Source organism: Ailuropoda melanoleuca, chromosome 13 (assembly GCF_002007445.2).
Source record: "Ailuropoda melanoleuca isolate Jingjing chromosome 13, ASM200744v2, whole genome shotgun sequence".
In the NCBI taxonomy this organism is placed as follows: Eukaryota; Metazoa; Chordata; class Mammalia; order Carnivora; family Ursidae; genus Ailuropoda; species Ailuropoda melanoleuca.
This window is the reverse complement of record NC_048230.1, coordinates 19728753-19747402: the sequence shown is the minus strand read 5'-3', so window position 1 is coordinate 19747402 and position 18650 is coordinate 19728753. Positions and strand designations below refer to the sequence as shown.

Genomic DNA, 18650 nt, shown 5'->3' with positions numbered 1-18650 from the left:
GAGGAAGAAGCAGGCTCATAGCAGGAGAGCCTGATGTGGGGCCTGATCCCATAACGCCGGGATCACGCCCTGAGCCGAAGGCAGACGCTTAACCACTGTGCCACCCAGGCACCCCTGATGATTTTTTTTTCATCATCAATATAGCTAACAGACCCTGTGTGCCTGCGCATGTCCCTCTTTCTGGGGACCGTGACAGAAAAGAGAGACGAAAGTTATTTTTAATTTGGCCACTGAACGGACATCCAGATCTTCCCTTTTCAGCAGCTAAGCCTATATGTTTTCTCACCAGGGTGTTAATTACCTGGCTCTGGGAATGGCCAGCCGGGCGGCTCCAGTGGCTCCACGGCCCTACCGGCCACAGTTGCAATGGCTTGTGGACACAGCAGGACTCAGAGGCCTCAGCAGGGAGCATTCTCCTTCTCAATAAATGCAGACAGGGGTACAGGCTAACTTGTTAAACACATTTATTGATTTCTTGACAGTAACCAAACACAGTGAGTGACCATTATAAACAAGGAAAGAAAGGCATTCGTTTGTATTTTGTGAGATCCGGCTGCACCTGGAGAGAAAAGACACCCCCTTCCCAGGAATTTACAAGGCAAAATGCATTCCTTCAAGGAGTATCCGGGGGGGGGGGGGATGGCAGTTTTGAGAAACGCAAGAAATCTGTCGCCTGCTATCTCAGGCTGAAGCTAACCTTGTATGAATGATCGAGCCATGGAGTGGAATTAAAGTTATACTTGCTTAGCAAATGCATTCCTGTTTGCCACAAACTCAGTCAAAACTGGCTGCAAATGAACAGAACACAGAGATGAAGGAACAAGTGAAATCAAAGAATGCAGTTGCAATGGAAGCAGGCTTCGCCTGTAAGGAAGGAGAACAGACCAAAGGCAGAGAAATGAAATTAACTCGTTAAACACATTTATTGAGCTGTTAACAATAACCAAACACAATGTATGACCTTTGGAAAACAAGAAACAGCAAATGGATCGATTCTGATCTTGGCAAATCCTACTACAGATATGTGACAGAGGGGAAATAATTCCATTTCTTTATAGTCTGCAGTGATATATATATACAATGTGTATCTCTTCAAGGTCTGTCCTTTTCTTTTTGAATTTTTTTTAGTAAACAGAAGAATCATAATCTAGAAATAAGTGTCCTTGGCCAAATTTGTCCTGGTTCACCTGTCACCAGCACCCTCAGAGGATCCTAGGACACCACCCGAGATAACTTGATGCCAAGAACAAAGTCCGCTTGATGCTGTCGGAGCTGTGTTTTCTCCTCTCTCTCTTTTGGAAGAATTTTGTATGTACAAAGGCTGAAAAGTCTCATTGGGTAGGTTTATTAGTTCAGGAAAACAGTATCAAAATTGTAATCAGGTTAACTGGTTATTTTCTTCTAAGACCTCTTAGGAATGAGCCTGTTTTTTCTGAAACTTGACTTTCCATCTTGGAGGCCATGTGAGTGTGTCTGTGTATAGATTTGTTTGCATGTGTTCACGTGTGTGTGCGAGTGCTTATGTGTGTGTGTGTGTCGGTGAGTGTGTGGAAGAGATGTGTTCCTCTGCCATGGTTTTGCAGACAGTTTTCATGAAGAAAGGGCCAATCCAAAGAGTGAATGAGGCTTGAGGGAGAGAGGGAGAGAGAAGAAAGAAGGGGGCATTCTAGGTTACATCAATTCACAGTTGTAGCATTTCTTCTTGAGATTCTTCTTGGCCTTGTTCCCTACTTGAGGAGCCATTCATTTACTGGAAAGAGAGAGAAAGGAAAACACACACACACACAGACAAACAACACAAAATGAGGCATAGTTGAATTAAGGCACACAAATTTTGGGGGCTTACTCCAAAGGGGAAGGGGCAGTTCTGTAAATTGTATGTATGTATCCTGACCACCCCCTCTGCTTTCTCATAAACTTCTAGGCCCAAGCTGTCCCAGAGGGTTGTTACCAGTCACATGTGGCTACCATACATTCAAATTAATTAAAATGAAAACTAAAAATTTAGTTGTCTTGCTGGACTAAGCACACTCCAGATGTCTGATAGCCACATGTGGCTAGCAGCTACCATACTGAACAAGGCAGATACAGAATATTTCCAGAGTTGCAGAAAGTTCCAGTGGATGCCAGCGCTCGAGACGAGGGGTGGGCAAATGACAGCCCACAGGCCAAATATAGCTTGTGGTCTGTTTTTGTCTATAAAGTTTTATTGAAACATGGCCACAACCAATCATTTACATATTGTCTATGGCTGCTTTCACTCGACAACATAAGAGTGTAGCGGAGACTCTGTGACTCAAAAGCCTAAAGAATTTACAAATTGGCCCTTGCAGAAAGTTTGCAACCTCTGCTCTAGACTGTAAGCTCTGCGTGGATGGAGCCCTATCTGTCTTCATCACCACCACATTCCCATCACCTAGCTAAGTGCCTGGCACACAGCAGGCACATCATAACTACGTGTTGAATAAAGGGAAGGCTCAACAAATGGAGTATTTTTCTGGTAGTTCTGGGTGGAAGGGAACAGAAAATTATAGTTTTGACACTTTGCGTGTATCTGACAGAGAAAAAAGAAAGAAGGAGATGGGGGGAAGTAGGAGACATGAAGTGGGGGATCGAGGGGCAGCTGCCTGGTAACATCCATAGTCCCCACATTTGGGTGGCACGTCATTGCTACAAAAGGCTCTCATTTGCTCCTCACTAGTCATGAAGTAGACGCTATAGAGACTGTCATGAAAGAAGCCAGGTCCAGAGGGGAAATGACTTGGCTGGGTCTACATGGCTTGGTAATGACAGAACCGGGCCAGGAGCTCAGGTGTGTGGATTCCTTGTTGAAGACATCTCCATGACCCCGTTCTGCCTCCATCTTCCTTTCCTTGTTGAGGGTTTATCACAACAATCAACAGATACTTAGCATGCATAGGAAAAGAGAGAGACCTGGATGTGGGTGAGAGGGTTACAGGAGGCAGGAGTCATCTTAAATGTCTCCTTTAGTAGGGGTAATAGTCACCTCTAGGGACATAGCACCAGAAAAAGATGTGCTCACACATGTTACCTCATTGGATCCCAATGGCCCGGCATCCAGAGCATTTGCTCCCCTTTTGGGAGAAAGGGGGTGGGGGTCCATTGTGCACATAGCTAAAAGCTTGAGTGCTTCTTGCTGTCCTGGTCTAACAGATAACATCGGAAAATCAGCCTCTCTGGGCCCTTGGGGACAATGGCAATAAAAATGCTGTCTTATGCTAAGTGAAATCAGTCAGTCAGAGAAAGACAAATACCATATGATTTCACTCATATGTGGAATTTAAGAAACAAAACAAACGAGCAAAGGAAAAAAAAGAGAGAGTGAGGCAAACCAAGAAACAGCCTCTTTAACTACAGAGAACAAAATGATGACTACCAGAGGGGGGTGGGTGGGGGATGGGTGAACTAGGCAATGGGGATTAAGGGGTGACTTGTCATGGTGAGCACCGGGTGATGTATGGAAGGGTTGAATCACTATATTATACACCTGAAACAAATACCACACTGTATGTTAACCAACTGGAGTTTAAATAAAAACGTAAAGAAAACGAAAAAGGAAAATACCTCCCTGGCTCGCATCAGTTGAAAGTCCTAGGGTGCTGTACATACTAGGGGCTTACAAAGAGGTCTGCAACTTTCTGAAATGTCCTTAATGTAATGATTCAGGAAACTATTTATGCAAAAGTAACGTACATAACCCTACACCAAGTATTCCTTCATGGGAGCACTTTCTTCCTTGTGAAGACTGCGTATCACAGGCAGCTGTCCAAACTTGGGCTCCAATAAACCTCCCTTCCCTTCCTCCTGCCTTCCTGCCTTCCTGCCTTCCTGCCTTCTTGCCTGCCCTCCCTCCCTCCTTCCTTTTTTTTTTTTGAAAGGCTGTCTTGTTTGAACCAGAAGGGATCTGAAGGTTTGACACCCCCTCCCCATTTCTATCTCTGTATGTCTATCTCTATGTCTGTCTATCTCAAATGAGACAGAAGTTCTACCAATGGGAAGGCACAATACAAATGGAAGGGGGTGTTCTCATTGTCATTTGTGATCCTGATTCTGGCGAGATGCCTGAGCCCCAGCTGGGGCCCCCTGCCCTCCGAGCCAGCGCACCCACCTCTATACTGAAGCTTCTGGGCCCGGTTGTTCGGACAGTCCTTCCCCTGTAAACTGAAGTTGATGTTGGTACGAATGCAGCGGTGGTTGAGGGGCTGCACAGGCCTGAAGTTGTCACTCATGCTCAGAAAGATCTGGGATGGCTGATTCTGGCTGAGCAGGCGTAGGGAATGCATCTGCGGAGAGAGACACAGCGGAGTCCCACCTACCATCCCAAATGCGCTAGAGAAGGAGTGGGACTGCCTACACCGTGCCCGAGCCAGGCAGTCCTGACTGCCTGGGACAGGGCCCTGAGCCCTGCAGAGACCCCTGTGTCACGGATTCAGGTGTGCTGCCGGCCCCCTGATACCTCCGTGCACGGAGCGAGCCTTGTCTCTACCTCACCAGGTCACACATATCTCTGAGCAAGTCCTCTGCTCTCTCTGAAGCTCAAACACACCATCTGTCAAAGGAGGAAATCCATCTAGTTGTTCTCCAGGGTCCCTTTGTCCTCTGACACCTTGTGGTTCTGTAACTTCCAATAATTCAGGGAGTTATTCCCTCCCCCATGGGTGTTCTGCAAACCAGAGTGATTGATCCAGGGGTCCAAGCTAAATTAAGCTCGATCAATTTGGTTCCTTCTCTGTGACTATGGGGACTGGGTGGCTGGACTACAGCACTTTCCGCCATGTTCCAGCCCAGGACTGCGAAGCAAAGGAAGACTTTCCTGTCTCTAACAGGAAAGAAGAACAAAACGAACGTGCAGGAAGAAACTAAAGAGAACAGAGAGGACGGACTTCTCGGGAATTCCTGACATTGATTTCTGATCTCAATATCTCTTGAATACCACCTTTATTCTAAATAAGGGATCCGGAGGGGGTGGCTTGTCACCAAAAGAATCCCCATCAACACAGATAGGATTGGAGACTTCAAATGGTTCAGGTTGTTGGGTGGTGAGTACGTATCCCGTCAAGGAGATTGGATTCTGCTTCCTTTGCTCATCTTCCTTTCGAGTTTTAATAGACGATCGTAGAAATGCCGGAACTGGGGCGGATGTGACATACTCCCTCATTATAAAGGGGAGGAGCATTTGTTCCACATAAGTGGGGGTGACAGCTGCGGGAGAGCACAGAGAGCCAGTGGCAAAGCTGGCAGCCAGTGCTCAGCCCTGGTTCTCGGGCAGCTCGGTGCCATACTAGCCCCTGGGATGCTCTAAAAAATACTTCACATTTTGACAGTTTGTGAAACACTCAACATCTTATGCCTCTTCTTGGAGAGTGACACATGTATTATCAATTTAAAGGCCCTGACAAGTTTCCCAGTAAGGAAATCTATTTAACTTTTTTTTTTTTTAATGTAGGCTCCACACCAAGCATGGAGCCCAATCCAACACGGGGCTTGAACTCACGACCGTGAGATTGAGATTTGGGCTGAGATCTAGAGTCAGATGCTTAACTGCCTGAGCCATCCAGGCGCCCCTATTAAACTTTTTAAAAAATCCAGCTTTTTCCAATATATTTGGACACACCACCCATTTTGCTCACTTGCTGTTTGAACATCGTGACTGCAGCGTGCACGTTGGGAACTGACCTTGCCGTCTTTTCTCATTCAGACACGTGGGATGCTGCTACACTTAGCTCATGCTAAGCCTTTTCAGATGCTGGTTTTTCAAGCACAGGTGTGGTGATTTCAATTGTGGACCCCCAGAATTCATAAATTGAAGTCCTAGCCCCCCAGTACCTCTGAATGTGACCTGATTTGGAAATAGGGTCATCGCAGGTGTAATTAGTTAAGATGAGGTCTTCAGGGTGGGCCCTAATTCAGGGTGACACAGGTGTCCTTATAAAAAAGGGGATTTGGGCAGAGACGCAGAGGAAGAATGCCACATAAAGATAAAGGCAGAGTGGCAGTGCTTCTAAGAGCCAAGGGACACCAAAGGTTGCCAGCTACCCACCAGAAGGATAGGTGTGTAATAGATTCTTCCTTACATCGCTGAGAAGGGGCCGACCCTGCTGACACCTTGATCTTGGATTTATAGCCTCCAGAGCGGGGAGGCAGTACGTTTTTGCCGTTTAAGCCACGGAGTTATGTTACACTTTGTCAAAGCAGTCCTAGCAAACTAATCAACAGGCACTCCACAAACCCAACCAGTCTTGACGTCATCTTCCCCATTAGCTAAAAGTCCGCAGAAAAGCTCACCTGCATCCTGGTTATATAGACAGGTTTGTTCATTATTATCCAGCTCGCTGTCTCATAGCAGGGTGGGATAGTCATCGAGCCATCATACGTAATGAAACTAGAGGTCTCTGGATATAGTTCCTCTATGTTAAGTCCCTGTAGTAAATATGCATCATCTAGAGAAGGAAACGAGAAAGACTTAAGAGTTAGGTTTCTTGAGAACATGATAGGGTTGCTGACAATTTCTTTTTCTTTTCAGATTTCAGAAGACCATATCTGCCAGGACAGGCTACAAAAATGAGCAGCCCCCCTGCCCTAATCTCAGTTATTTTCAACAACAAAGGCTTATTTCTTGCTCACGTACTTGTTTATCCTAGGTTGGCTGGGAGCCTTCCTCCATGCCATCGCTGTCCACACTCTGGGACTCAGGCCCTGACAGCAGCTGCCATCTAGACCCTTATGAGTAGCAATGATAGAAAGCAACCAAAATGAAGCATATGTTGGCTCTTAAATCTTCCATCCCAGAAGGGGCCCATGTCACTTCTGCTCACATTTTGGTAGCCAAAGAGGTAACATGGCCAAGATTGACATCAGGGATTCAAGGAAGCACATTTCTCTGGCAGGATGGGGCACTGAACGTTGGTGAACAGAAGTGTGGTCTACCACGAGGGCACGAGAATGAACCAAGTCCTTGCTTATGGTCCCCGAGACCTAGCATTATAGTCATAATGAAATACACAATTAAAGGCTTCAGGCTGACTGAAACATTGCCTGGTCGCCATTCTTATTTATTAACATTGCTTAATTAAAAGAACATTAAGAAAACACTTTTAGAAAGAGAAGCAAATCAGGCCAAATCTACCATGAGAGCCAACAGTTAAGTCCAATGACTGATTTCACTTTTGTGGGCCTCTTCCTTATTGCACCCATGCACATAGCCTTTTCTCTTTTTACACCTATTTGAGGATATGTATTTTACTCTTAAATATGCTTTTTCAGTTATAAAAATGACATACATGCATATCAGACTATACGGAAAAAGGAGAGAAAACAAGAGGATAATCAATACCTTGGTCATCTGAAACAGTGGCCATGAGCGTTTGGTTTATTTCATTCTGATTTTTAAATTCAATGCATTGGTTGCATTTTTGTAAACACTGTAATGTACTGAAGTTTTCAGATACCCACAAATTCCAATGAACCTCTCTCCCCCTCCTCCTCTCTCTAGGATCCCTCCCCTTCTTTCTGCACATGCTTCTTCTCTTCTCCCAGTTTCTAAAACATGATGCTTGGTACTCCTATTTTTCTGGCCTTTCTTTCTCAGGTTCTGTTGCTGGAACCTGATTCTCCACCTGCTACTCTCAATGTTGACATTCACTGGGGACAAGTCCAAGACTTCTTTTTTTTTTTCCTTCCTCACTCTACAGTGAGAAGCCCATCTACATCCATGGCTTCCATTGCCCTCTGTGTCCTGGTGATTCCAGATCTAAGTCTCTAGGGGTCTTGCACCCCCTGTTTGTCATGAGTGTCCATCACTGTGGCTGGTCCAGAAGGCCCGGGGAGCCCAGTACCTGGCAGGTGGAGGGAAGAGCTTGGTTTCTCCTGTCCTCCTAGATTCTCTCATCATGTTTCCAACTCTCCGTGGAAAAGGACTAACTCCTCAGCGGTTGACATGACCTCTCAGGTTTAGGACTGTGCACGTATAATGGTACAAAAGGACTTTCACATAGAGCTGGAACCTCACAATAACCTAGAAGATTGGTCAGGCAGATAATAACATCCCCATTGGCAAGATCAGAGAGGCACAGTAACCTGCCCAAGGTCACAGAGCTGGCTGGTGACTACTGAATAGGAACTGGAACCCAGCTCTCCTGACTTCCAGCCCAAAGGCATTCATTCACTCAGCAAATGTTCAGTAAGCACCAGCTGTGCTGGGCAGAGGGTGAGGGAGGGCCTGGGGAGAGAGCAGTGAACAAGATAGATGCGGTGCCCACCCTCATTCTATTGACGAGACAGACCACAAATGGCCAAATAAATAAATGCAGCCTCTCCTCTCATGTGGTGATGAGTGCACCTTGGCCAGGCCCATTCCTACCTTCCGATCCTCAATATCAGGGAGGCGAATCCATTTTCCTGGGCAAAGTCCCCCCTTCCTTTCCCATCTCTTCCTCCAGAAATTGCTCACTCAAGTTTCTCTGATAAAAAAGAGTCATCTCTGCCAAGGGAACTTGAATTTCGGCGCTCCTCCACTCGTCAATGGAATTAAGAACAGATCAACTGATCCAGTGGTTTGGAATGATGCAGATAAAACCACTGTCTGCCTGCTCCGTCCCCAGCTGCTCCTCCCGGCCTCTGACTACCCCGCGGGGGGCACCGAACATCTCCACGAGACGGACAGAGTGGTCAAGCTGGATTTGGAGGCCAGCCCTAGGCCTTTCTTTCAATTTGCATTTAAGTGTGTCCACCCTCCCACCCAAACACGAGGGAATCCAGTCCAGCCCGGGAGAGACAGGGGGGTTGGAATACGGCTGCCCTGGGGGTCTGCACTCTGGCCTGTGGGGTCAGATGCTTCCCTACCGAGCCACAGTGTCCAGAGCACACACCGCAGGAGTCACATCAGGCGCCAACACAATAAGCTTCTGTTGAATAGCCATCACGTGGCTCTGCGTCTTAAGCCCCTAATGTATGTCAAGCGCTAAGCTCGGTGTAGGTGAGCAGGATGTAATGAAGTGAATGCAGAGAGGAGCCACAGGGACAGCGACATATATCTGTGCTGGCTACATTGAGACGCTGTCAGTTTTGCCTGGGGGGTGGGACTCAGGAGAGTATTAATCGAGGAGCTGACCTGAACGGCATTTTGAACGACAGGAGGTAATCAGTGTGTGGCTGGCAGCGGGGTGGCTGTCAAGGGCACCGTAGACGTTTCTGCCAGGGAAGGAACAGAGGATGGAGAGAGGGAGGCACGCCGGCTGAGGGGCCAGAGTGCTGGGGAGCTGCAAGGGTGGGGGGAAGGGTGTTGTGCGAAATGAAGCCAGTGGTGCGCAGGGCGCAGGCCACACCCGGGAGGTCCTCCTCTGCGCTGTTGGGAGTTTGGGCTTCCTCCTGCAGGCAATGCAGAGCCACTGAAGGGTTTAAGGCCGGGGAGTAGCAAGATCAGGTCTGCACTTCATGGTGCCTGCTCTGCCGGCAGCTTGGCCCGAAGATTAACATATTGAATGAGAGAAGGAAGCATCCGGCACATCTTTATTAAAGGTCAATGTGATTTGTTTAACCAAGCTTGCACGCAGAGCGTATTGGGTACTCTAGCATGCTGCTCTTATTGTATTTTATTTTATTTGGGGCAGTGGGGAGGAGGGAAGGAAGGAGGCAGGGGAACGAGGGGCATTCCAGGCATGCCTGGAATAAAGGAAAAGAACATTTATGTTTCTCTGAAACCAGAAGCAGCCTCTAGGTCGCATCCATATTCGAGGAAAGTGTTGGTGTGTGTGAATGGGTGTGGGGGCAGGCGAGGAGCAAGACACTATGTTCAGGGATGTAACCCACACAGTAGGGTAACAGCGTGCTTCCCAAACACTGCTGTGCCGGTATCTCAGACTCCACCTGCTGGGGTCCTGCCAGGAGATTCCTCTTCGCCCACATCCCCCAAGAGATGCAACACTCCGTCGGAGGACTCCGGCGGCTTGCGGCCAGTTCCCCCCTCCCACGAGCCTCATTCACCACTTGGTTCTTTCCATGAAGTCTTGCAAAGACTCATGCTTCACCTTTTGACCCCCCCCCTTTTTTTGATTTTATTTTTAAGTAATCTCTACACCCATGTGGGGCTCGAACTCACAACCCCGAGATCAAGAGTCACGTGCTCCACCGACTGAGGCAGCCTGGTGACCCACCTTTTCATCCTTTTTATTTCCTCATGCTACAGAACTTGGAAAGACCCAGTGTGAAGAGTGTGAGCATTGGACTCAGACCTGAGTTTGAATGCTGACACTCTCACCTCCCGTGTGACCTTGGATATGCAGGTAACTGTGTGAGCCCCACTTTCCACATTTGTAGTACGCAGATGGTTGGGGTGGCCATAGGACTGAATGCATGTGTCCCCCCTAAATTCGTATGTTGACGTCTTAACCCCTGATGTGATGGTATTAGGAGGAAGGGCTTTGGGGAGATAAATTGCGCCCTTATAAAAGGGACCCCAGAGAGCGCTCTCATCCTTTCATCCTTGTGAAGATGCAAGAAGATTTCCGCAACCCGGGAGAGGGCCCTCGCCACAACCCAGCCCTGCTGGCACCCTGATCTCAGAATTTCAGCCTCCGGAACTGGCAGAAGTAAGTTCCTGCAACTCGCAAGCCGCCCTTCAAGGGTGGTGTATGATAGCGGCCCCAACAAACGGAGACAGCGCTTGCCTCCAAGTTGTTTAAAGAACCGATAAGATGACACTTTTCAAGTACAGATGGTCCCCAACTTGGGATGGTTCAGTTTACGATTTTTCGACTTTATATTGGTGTGAAAGCAATATTCATTCAGTAGAACTGTGAATTTGGATTTCTTCCCGGGCCAGTGACATGCAGCAGGATCCTCTCCCGTGATGCTGGGCTACGAGCCGAAGCTCCCTGGGAGCCCCCAGATCGTGAGGGTCAACAGCCCGTAACCTCCAGCCATGCTGCACCCACGCACAGCCGTCTACGTTCTGTTTCTCACTTTCAGCGCATATTCAATAAACTACATGAGATAGTCAATGCTTCATTATAAAACAGGCTGTGTGTTAGGCGATTTTGCCCAACCGTAGGCCAACGTAGGTGTTCCGAACACGTGGGAGGTCAGCTAGGCTGAGCTATGATGTTCAGTAGGTGAGGTGTATGGAGTGCATTTTTCCCCTAGGATATTTTCAACGTTTGATGGGTTTATCAAACGTAACCCCACAGTAAGTTACAGAAGATCCGTACTTGGCGCAGGGCCCAGCATACAGCACTGAGTAGCATTAATGACACCCCCTTCCTTGTCCAGGATGGCCTCTTCCCTGGGATAAGCACCGCTTGACCTCCCTGAGGTCTCCCGGCTCTCCCCAGCTGGGTTAGGGCCTTCCTTTCTCACCATATTTATTGAATCAGTTTGCCAATAATAGCTTACTAATTAAATGTCCCCACCAACCCGTGAGCCTTTGGAAGAAGGGTTTCTGTCTTTGATCTCTGAATCCCCAGGCTTGGCCTGGGGCCCACCACGTAGTGGGTGCTCAGGGAACATGACTGGATGAATCACTAAGACAGTTTCTGCCCAGCAGCTCCACCTGGCGATGGTGCTGGGTAGAAACTAAAGGAAGAAGAGGCAACATCATTTGTCGGGTGATGGGGAAAGATCTCTGAGGCTCCAGTCCATACCACCAGCTTAAATACATGCTGCCTGCTCCTCCCCGCATATACAGCTCCCCCAAGACATCAGGGCAGGAGTGAGACTGGTGCCTGTCCCCGTCTGGCATCACTGTGTTCCTACACCAAACACATCTAGTGACACTGCTGTGTTTACACCGCTGAGATTAGTGTGCATTCAACATGTAATGTTTGTCCTCACGACTTCCCCACTCTGCCTCAGGCCGCCATTAAGTCAGTGTTCTAGCTTTTAGGGATTGGAATTTGAGGCCACAGGCCACCTTTTTACATCTTCTGTTCTCCCCATGGAGACTTGCTCAGTGTATTTGCCGAGATAAAGGCCAGGGAAGCCAAGAAAAGAATATAGGCAAACCCAGCAGTTTCCAGCCCTAGTGTCAAGGAACACTGGGGTGCACTGTATGGCTAACCAGGTTGGGAACGAAGTATCGCCTAATCCCGCCATCTATGCAGCTGCCTGCGAAAAACTGTCAGCTTGTACGTGTCACTGTTATCCTCTGCGCCCTGAGACAGAAAGGAGGCTAAGAACGAATGAGCTGGGTGTTGGGTTCTGCTCACCAAACCCTCACGGATTGATGGACTCATTAGTAAGGACGGCAAAGATCTAGAGGTCAGGGTTGTTTACAGATAGAGAGATACAGATTTGAGGGGAAGCTCGGAGGCCAGTGGGGGCGGTCCGTTTGGTTTAAGGATATTTATTGAAAGGCAGGGATGGAAGAAGTTCAAATAAATTTTCATGTTTAAAGAGAGGTTTTCTTTCTTTCTAATTCCCCCCCCCCATTTTTCTGTCTTATCTTTTCTTATCATCTTTCCATCCACCTATCTTCTATCTATACAATTGTCCTATGAGAATGTAGCTTAGAGGGGGCAAAGCCCTGAACTTCAAGCACGAATCTGAATCCGAGTCTGAGTTCCAGTTGTGGCTTTGCCAGGAACTTCCTCTTGCTTTGTGGCTACGTGGGGGAGTCTCTCTTCGTCTGAGCCTCAGTGGTGTCCTGTGGGCACCAGACTGTTCTGGATAATTGCTCAAGTCATCTTCAGGTGAAAAAAGTCCATGAACTCCCAATATCCTTCAACATAAACTTATGTAGACGAATTTATCATCGGTCGGTCCAACTTCTGTAAATCTTTATGCACGGGCTCCATATCTGGGAGAATCAGTAGGGAGAGAACAGTTGTGTGCAGCTCGTAGCCCAATTTTATTCTTTCAAAGGACTGGAGAAGTTGACAGATGTGCCTTTAATTTTATGACATGCTCTTGCTGAATCTGTGATTTATCTTATACTGAGTTCTCAGTGATGAATACAACTCTCATGACTTTTCTTCTTCTTCTTTTTTTAAGATTTTATTTATTTATTTGACAGAGAGAGAGAGAGCAAGCAGGGTGGAGGGGCAGAGGGAGGAGGAGAAGAAGACTCCCCACTGAGCAGGGAGCCCTCACGTGGGGCTTGATCCCAGAACCCCGAGATCAGGACCTGAGCCGAAGGCAGGCACTTAACCAACTGAGCCACCCAGGCGCCCCATTTCTTCTTTTTTTAAATAAGAAAATCATACTACGACGACGTGTCTAGAACTGCATAGTGGGGGAATCTTTCCGTTCGTCTGAGCTCAATGGCAGCCTGTGTTAAATGTGTCGTGTTTACTTATGTGAACCACCGAGAGATTTAACATCGCCTGGCTCCCTGCGTACGAAGTTTCCATTCAGAGAGAGCAGTACCAATGAGCAGAAGACACGGTGGTTCCAGAGATCGATGCCGGGCTTGCTTCTGATCAATAAGGAACCATTTGGCAATTTTCTCATGTGGAATGACATTTCCTCTTGTAATTTGAGGCAAATCCAACTGAACTGAAGAAAGGCAATTACCAAAAGAATAAAGTAATATGATTTTTTTGTTGTATACAAACAATCGGTGAAAAACAGGAGAATTGGATTCGTGGAGGGAAGCCCCTCCTTTCCTGCCCCTCCTTTCCTGAAGGTCCTCCTTAGCTGGCAACATGGCAAGCGGTTGCTGTATTTCTCATTCTGTGAAAACATGTCCAAAGCCATTCTTTGGAAAGGAAAGTGCAGGTTCAATTAAGCATTAGAGAAAGGCGGCAGAAACAACATGCTTAAACTCCCCGGTGATACCTCGTCACACCGAGCACGGCGTCACTCGGAGGAGTGGGTGCTCGGAACACTTCCCAGGACCTGAGAGGTGTAAGGCAGTGACAAGCTGCTCTGTCCTTGCCCATGCACTCATTTTTTAGCCAGGGTCAGGCCAGGGGGCCAAAGCAAAGTTATAAAGAGGCAAGACAGAAAAAAAAATGTTTTAAGGGGCTCATACGGTGAGTCAAAAACACGTTTAAAATCTCTCCTCCGCGTGCCTTTGGTTGTGTGTCTTTTTTATTTCCTTGGAGGGAATATATTAAGACATGACCAGGATCTTTTTAAATTTGGAATCTGGGATCTTTTGGATCCTTATTGGGCTGAAGTTCACCGCTGTATTTACAGACTATGAAATGAACGGCGTACGTGAAATTGAAAGAGAATGAAGCCACCGAAATGATACACTGTCCTAGGACATCAGAAGAAAGCCTTCATTTAAATGTAATGTTCTGATAACTACTCCCTATTCCCCATTTAAGAAAGCTCTTTGCACTCCATTAGTTACTGGTTTCACCCTTGAAAATATCATAAAATCTCTTTTAAAAAAAAATAAAGCCAGCTCGATGCAATCAGGTGGATACTAAAATGATAGGAATGTTACCTTTTATGCAATCGGTGCTCTGCGGCTGCTAATTAATTAACACAAGGAAAATGGAGGGATACCGGCATTCTTGCAATATACCACATTAAAAAATTAAAATACTTCGAGTAAATTACTGATATCTCCTCCAGAAAATCCATTCAGAAAATCCATTTTTCAATGTCATGATTTCAGTCTTGACCCTCAGTCTATTGAAGGGGAATTTAACTTTAATAAAATGGATTTTCTTTAGAAGACTTTCTAAATTCAGCCAGAAATTAATTCTGGCTGGTCTTTTCCATTGTCGGTCTGGGTTCGTGAGAGTGTTTCATAAGATTTGCTCAGACATATGAAATCTAAGCTTCCAGGGAAAGCAGAACTTCACTAGGCCATTACTATCCACCGCATGGGTTCATATGCGGGAGATGTGTGTTATTTAAGTAAGCCACATTGTGTGCCCAGTATTGTATTCACCGCGAACGTAGTTTTTATTTGGAATCATAGTGACCTATCTTCAGGAAGCTGGATTAGATCACCATCTACGTTTGGACAATTTAGGAAAGCACAAAATAATGCACCTCATTTATACCAGTCATTGTCTAGGCAGCTGACTGATTACCTTGCTTAATCCTGACCCTAACCCTCTCAACATCAGGTTGACTATCCTCATTTTACTCTTGAGGAAATCACGATTTCAGAGTCGTTAAGAAACTTGCCTGAAGTCACACAGCCAAGGAAGTGGTAGAGCCGGGAGCCCAGGTTGGCTTCGTTCCATCTCTCTTCACTAGAGCACATTGCTTTCCGTAAGCATGGTGGTTTCACCACCACGGTATCTGGCTTCCAAAATTTCCAGTCCTTTTGGCAAGATTCTCCTTCTTGTTTTCTTTTACTGATTCCCTGGCATTGATTTTCTTAACTGGCTCAATGGAATGATTTTGCACAATTCCTTTTTCTCCTAGTCCTCTAATCTGTGACCAACTCAAGCAAATGGACTGTATACCTACTAGTTGCCATTTTGTGGTGATTCCACCCCATGCTTCCGGGCTTGCTCCCACTCACCTGCACCTCTCCAGCTAGTTGATGAGACAGACATGCAAGAGCCTCTTCCAGGGTGGGATTTAAAAGATATCTTTAGAAATGATTTGCAATCCTAAGTCATGGGTAGTTGAGCTGCTCTTTCAAAAATGAGGACATGTCCCGCCTCTCTCCTCTATTTATTCTCACTCATGATTTCACCCAGGTTTAAATGCCATCTGGATCCCAATGACTTCCACATTTATATCTGCAGTTCTCTCTCCTGAAATCCAGACTCATAAATCCAACTGCCCACTCCTCACCTCTTCTTGGATGCCCAGTAGACATCTCAAGCTTACCACGTTCGAAACTTCTGATTCCCTTCCCCACCCACGAATATGCTTCATCGCAGCCTTCCCCAGCTCCGCTGATGGGAATGTCTTCCCTCCAGGTCTCAGGCTAAAGCCTCACTGTCATTCTTGACTCTTCTCTTTCTCTCACATCGTAAATCCAATCTATCAAGAAATCTCATGGATCTTCCTTCAAAAAATACCCAATCGTTTCTCACCACCCCCTTTTCATTGGGCCGGGATCATGATTGACACTGTCAAATCATTGGGATGGTTGCAATTATCTCCCAGCATTGACCCTTGCTCTCCACAGTCTCTTTCCAAATATGCAACCAGACTGATCCTTGTCAGCAGATCATGTCACTCTCTACTCAAAGTCTTAGATTGATTTCTCATTACACTGGCCTCCAAGAGAAAGACTGATGGGGAGGACTGACCTATCTGGACAGATGTCTATGCCTTCTCGGGTAACTGTGTGCTAACGAAGGCAGTGCTGCTGTGTCCTTCTGGATGACACCGACTTCCACCAGTGGTCCCATGCCAGGGCACAGGCAGGAGTTGCAGAGAGCTTGGGATGGGGTGAACCTGAACTTTCAACGTGCCCACAAGTTCGATGGTTAGTTTCTGTCCCTTCCAAGTGGAAACAAATGCAAAAAGCGAGGAGATGGCTCTTGAAACTGAACCAAAGTTAGAATTAAGAAAAAAACATGCTGCCTGGTTTCACGCAATGCAAAAGTATCATCATTACAACTAGTTTTAAGACCTCAGAGCTAAGGTTTTCTCTATCCCTAGAGAGGAAGCATGATGGGAAGGCAAGGGCATAGAAAAGTTCCCAGGAGGACCTGTGTTTGAATCCTTGTTCTCTCACTATGGAAGGCTAGATTGTTGTTCAGCAAGTGTTCACTCCCTTCTCACCCCCACCTCCACGGGTGGGTTTCCATGTTGGGCTTGGCCATGTCTCTTGCTTTGGCCAGTTAAAAGTGGATAGAAGTGACGGTCTGTGAGTTTCAAGCCGAAGCCTTAAGGAACATCACATATTTCTGACCTCCACCATGAGAACTACGTGCCATGGGTATCGACCTGAGCCCAGAAAAGCAACAGCCATGTGGGGCCAAGCAGCTGCCATGGGGGAAATCAGTGCTTCTTGCTGAATGCTTGTTTGTTGTGCAGAAGTTGCTGACTTATACAGCCACTAACTAAATGCGTGTCCTTGCCAAATCGCTTCACTTCTTCAGGCCTCGGTTTGTTCATCTGTAAATTGGGATAGCCCTCAGGCCCACTTTGAAGGTGGGTACTTGCTGCAGGCAGGTGCCTGGTGAAGGTGAGTACTAGGGAGGGCGCTTCCCGTAAAGCTATCAGCACAGAGCCTGCGATGGGGAAGGAGCTCCGCTCGGGTTGCTTCCTTACCCCTGATGCTAGCGCGTTGCAGAGTGGGTACCACGTCTAAGGGAGTGGGGCAAGTTGAAGCTATGCTGGGGTGTGATTCTGGTAGCAGCAGAAGAATGGGCTGTTGGGAGAGTGAGTGGGGGTCGAGGTCAGGTGTCCCTGGGTAATGGGGTTGGGTGGCCATGGGGGCAGGGATCAATTTCTTTCAATCTTTCATAGAAGTACGGAAGCAGGGACTCTGATAGATGACTCCGAGCAGGTAGTGTTGTCTCCACTGGCACTCAGGGGCTAAGGCCAGCATGTCTCCAGAGCCTCTGCGGAGGCTTCAGGGCTTGCGTTTCCCACCCACCGGCGGCTTCCTAGTGAATGATTCCTGTTTCAGATCATCCCCCACTTGCCACCAGGCAAATCTTCCGCAGGCTGGCTGCCTCAGGGAGTTGAGCGAATGGAAGAGTGCTGGTGCTCTCCTGCTGAGCAAATCAATCCCTTTCAGCCACAGTGTCCTGGGCATAGCGGTGTCGAGGCCATTCCCACTGGTAGGGCCATCATTATCCCTGTGGCGTGTGATAAAGGTGCTACCGGGAACACCTCCATTATTGCCCAGAGTGTAAGAGCACAAATACCTGTGATTAGGAGGCCTAAAGCAGTTATCGCTCCCCATGTGGGGTCTCTTTATCTTGCTTTCATTCCCTTTCTTCCTCCTTGGCCATGACAGATAGATTATGAGGGATGGAAGGAGAAGGGTTGCTCTCCCTCCCTTCCATTTGCATTTCTAGGGCATTTCTTCAACTAGGTCTTCTGCCTAAACATCTCAAAAGGCATCAAGACCCTTCAAGATCTGGACACGAGCCACTCTTCCTGTCACTCCCTTTGCCCCTGTCACTGCTGTGGCAGGGGCCACTCATGCCTCCATTAGTTCAGGCCCTACCCATGTTTATTACTTATACTACGGGTACTGCCATGAACTGCTGATGACGGCAGAGTCCTCCTTCTGAACTCTTCGCAGTCCTTGTAGTGCTCTCCTTGATTTGGATGCTGCTCTTTGTGCTTGGAATGTTCTTTCTCCTTCCCTTTCTTTTCCCCTCCTTCCAGCCTGCCTTCCTGCCTGCCTGCCTGCCTGCCTTCCAGCATGCCTGCCTGCCTTCCTCCCCTTCCTCCCCTCCTCTCTTCACCTCTCTTTCTCCAGCAAATAATCATTCATCTATTCAATCCTCATTGAAATGGCACCTGCTTCGTGGAACCTTGCCATGTATTCTAAGAAGATATTCCGTGATCCCAAAGAATTCTCTTTAGATTTTTTACATTGTGCTTGTTACATAAATGTCTATAATGCACTACGATTTGTCTGTTTCCTCACCTAGAGAGTGAGGACCTCGTGGATAGAAAACGTGTTCCATTGATCTATCTCATGGCACCTAGGAGCCACTCAATAAATATTTGTGGAGTGAGTGAGTGAACAGCTGAATGAAGGTCTTGGGTTTTCACCCTGCTACCCACGTCAGGTATTGCCA

At 47.3% G+C, this 18650-nt stretch overlaps 1 protein-coding gene across 2 annotated transcripts in view; it reads right to left on the bottom strand.

Moving 5' to 3' along the window:
* Nucleotides 1-424: 424 nt before the first annotated feature.
* Nucleotides 425-18650, bottom strand: part of CA10 (carbonic anhydrase 10) — a 487235-nt gene continuing 469009 nt past the window's right edge. For both annotated transcript variants that reach the window (XM_034641268.1, XM_034641267.1), the window contains exons 8-10: nucleotides 6307-6461; nucleotides 4130-4304; nucleotides 425-1750 (exon numbers count right to left, since the gene is read on the bottom strand). In XM_034641268.1, coding sequence (XP_034497159.1) covers nucleotides 1728-1750; nucleotides 4130-4304; nucleotides 6307-6461 — 353 coding nt within the window. In that variant the 3' untranslated portion in view covers nucleotides 425-1727. The remainder of the gene's footprint in view (nucleotides 1751-4129; nucleotides 4305-6306; nucleotides 6462-18650) is intronic.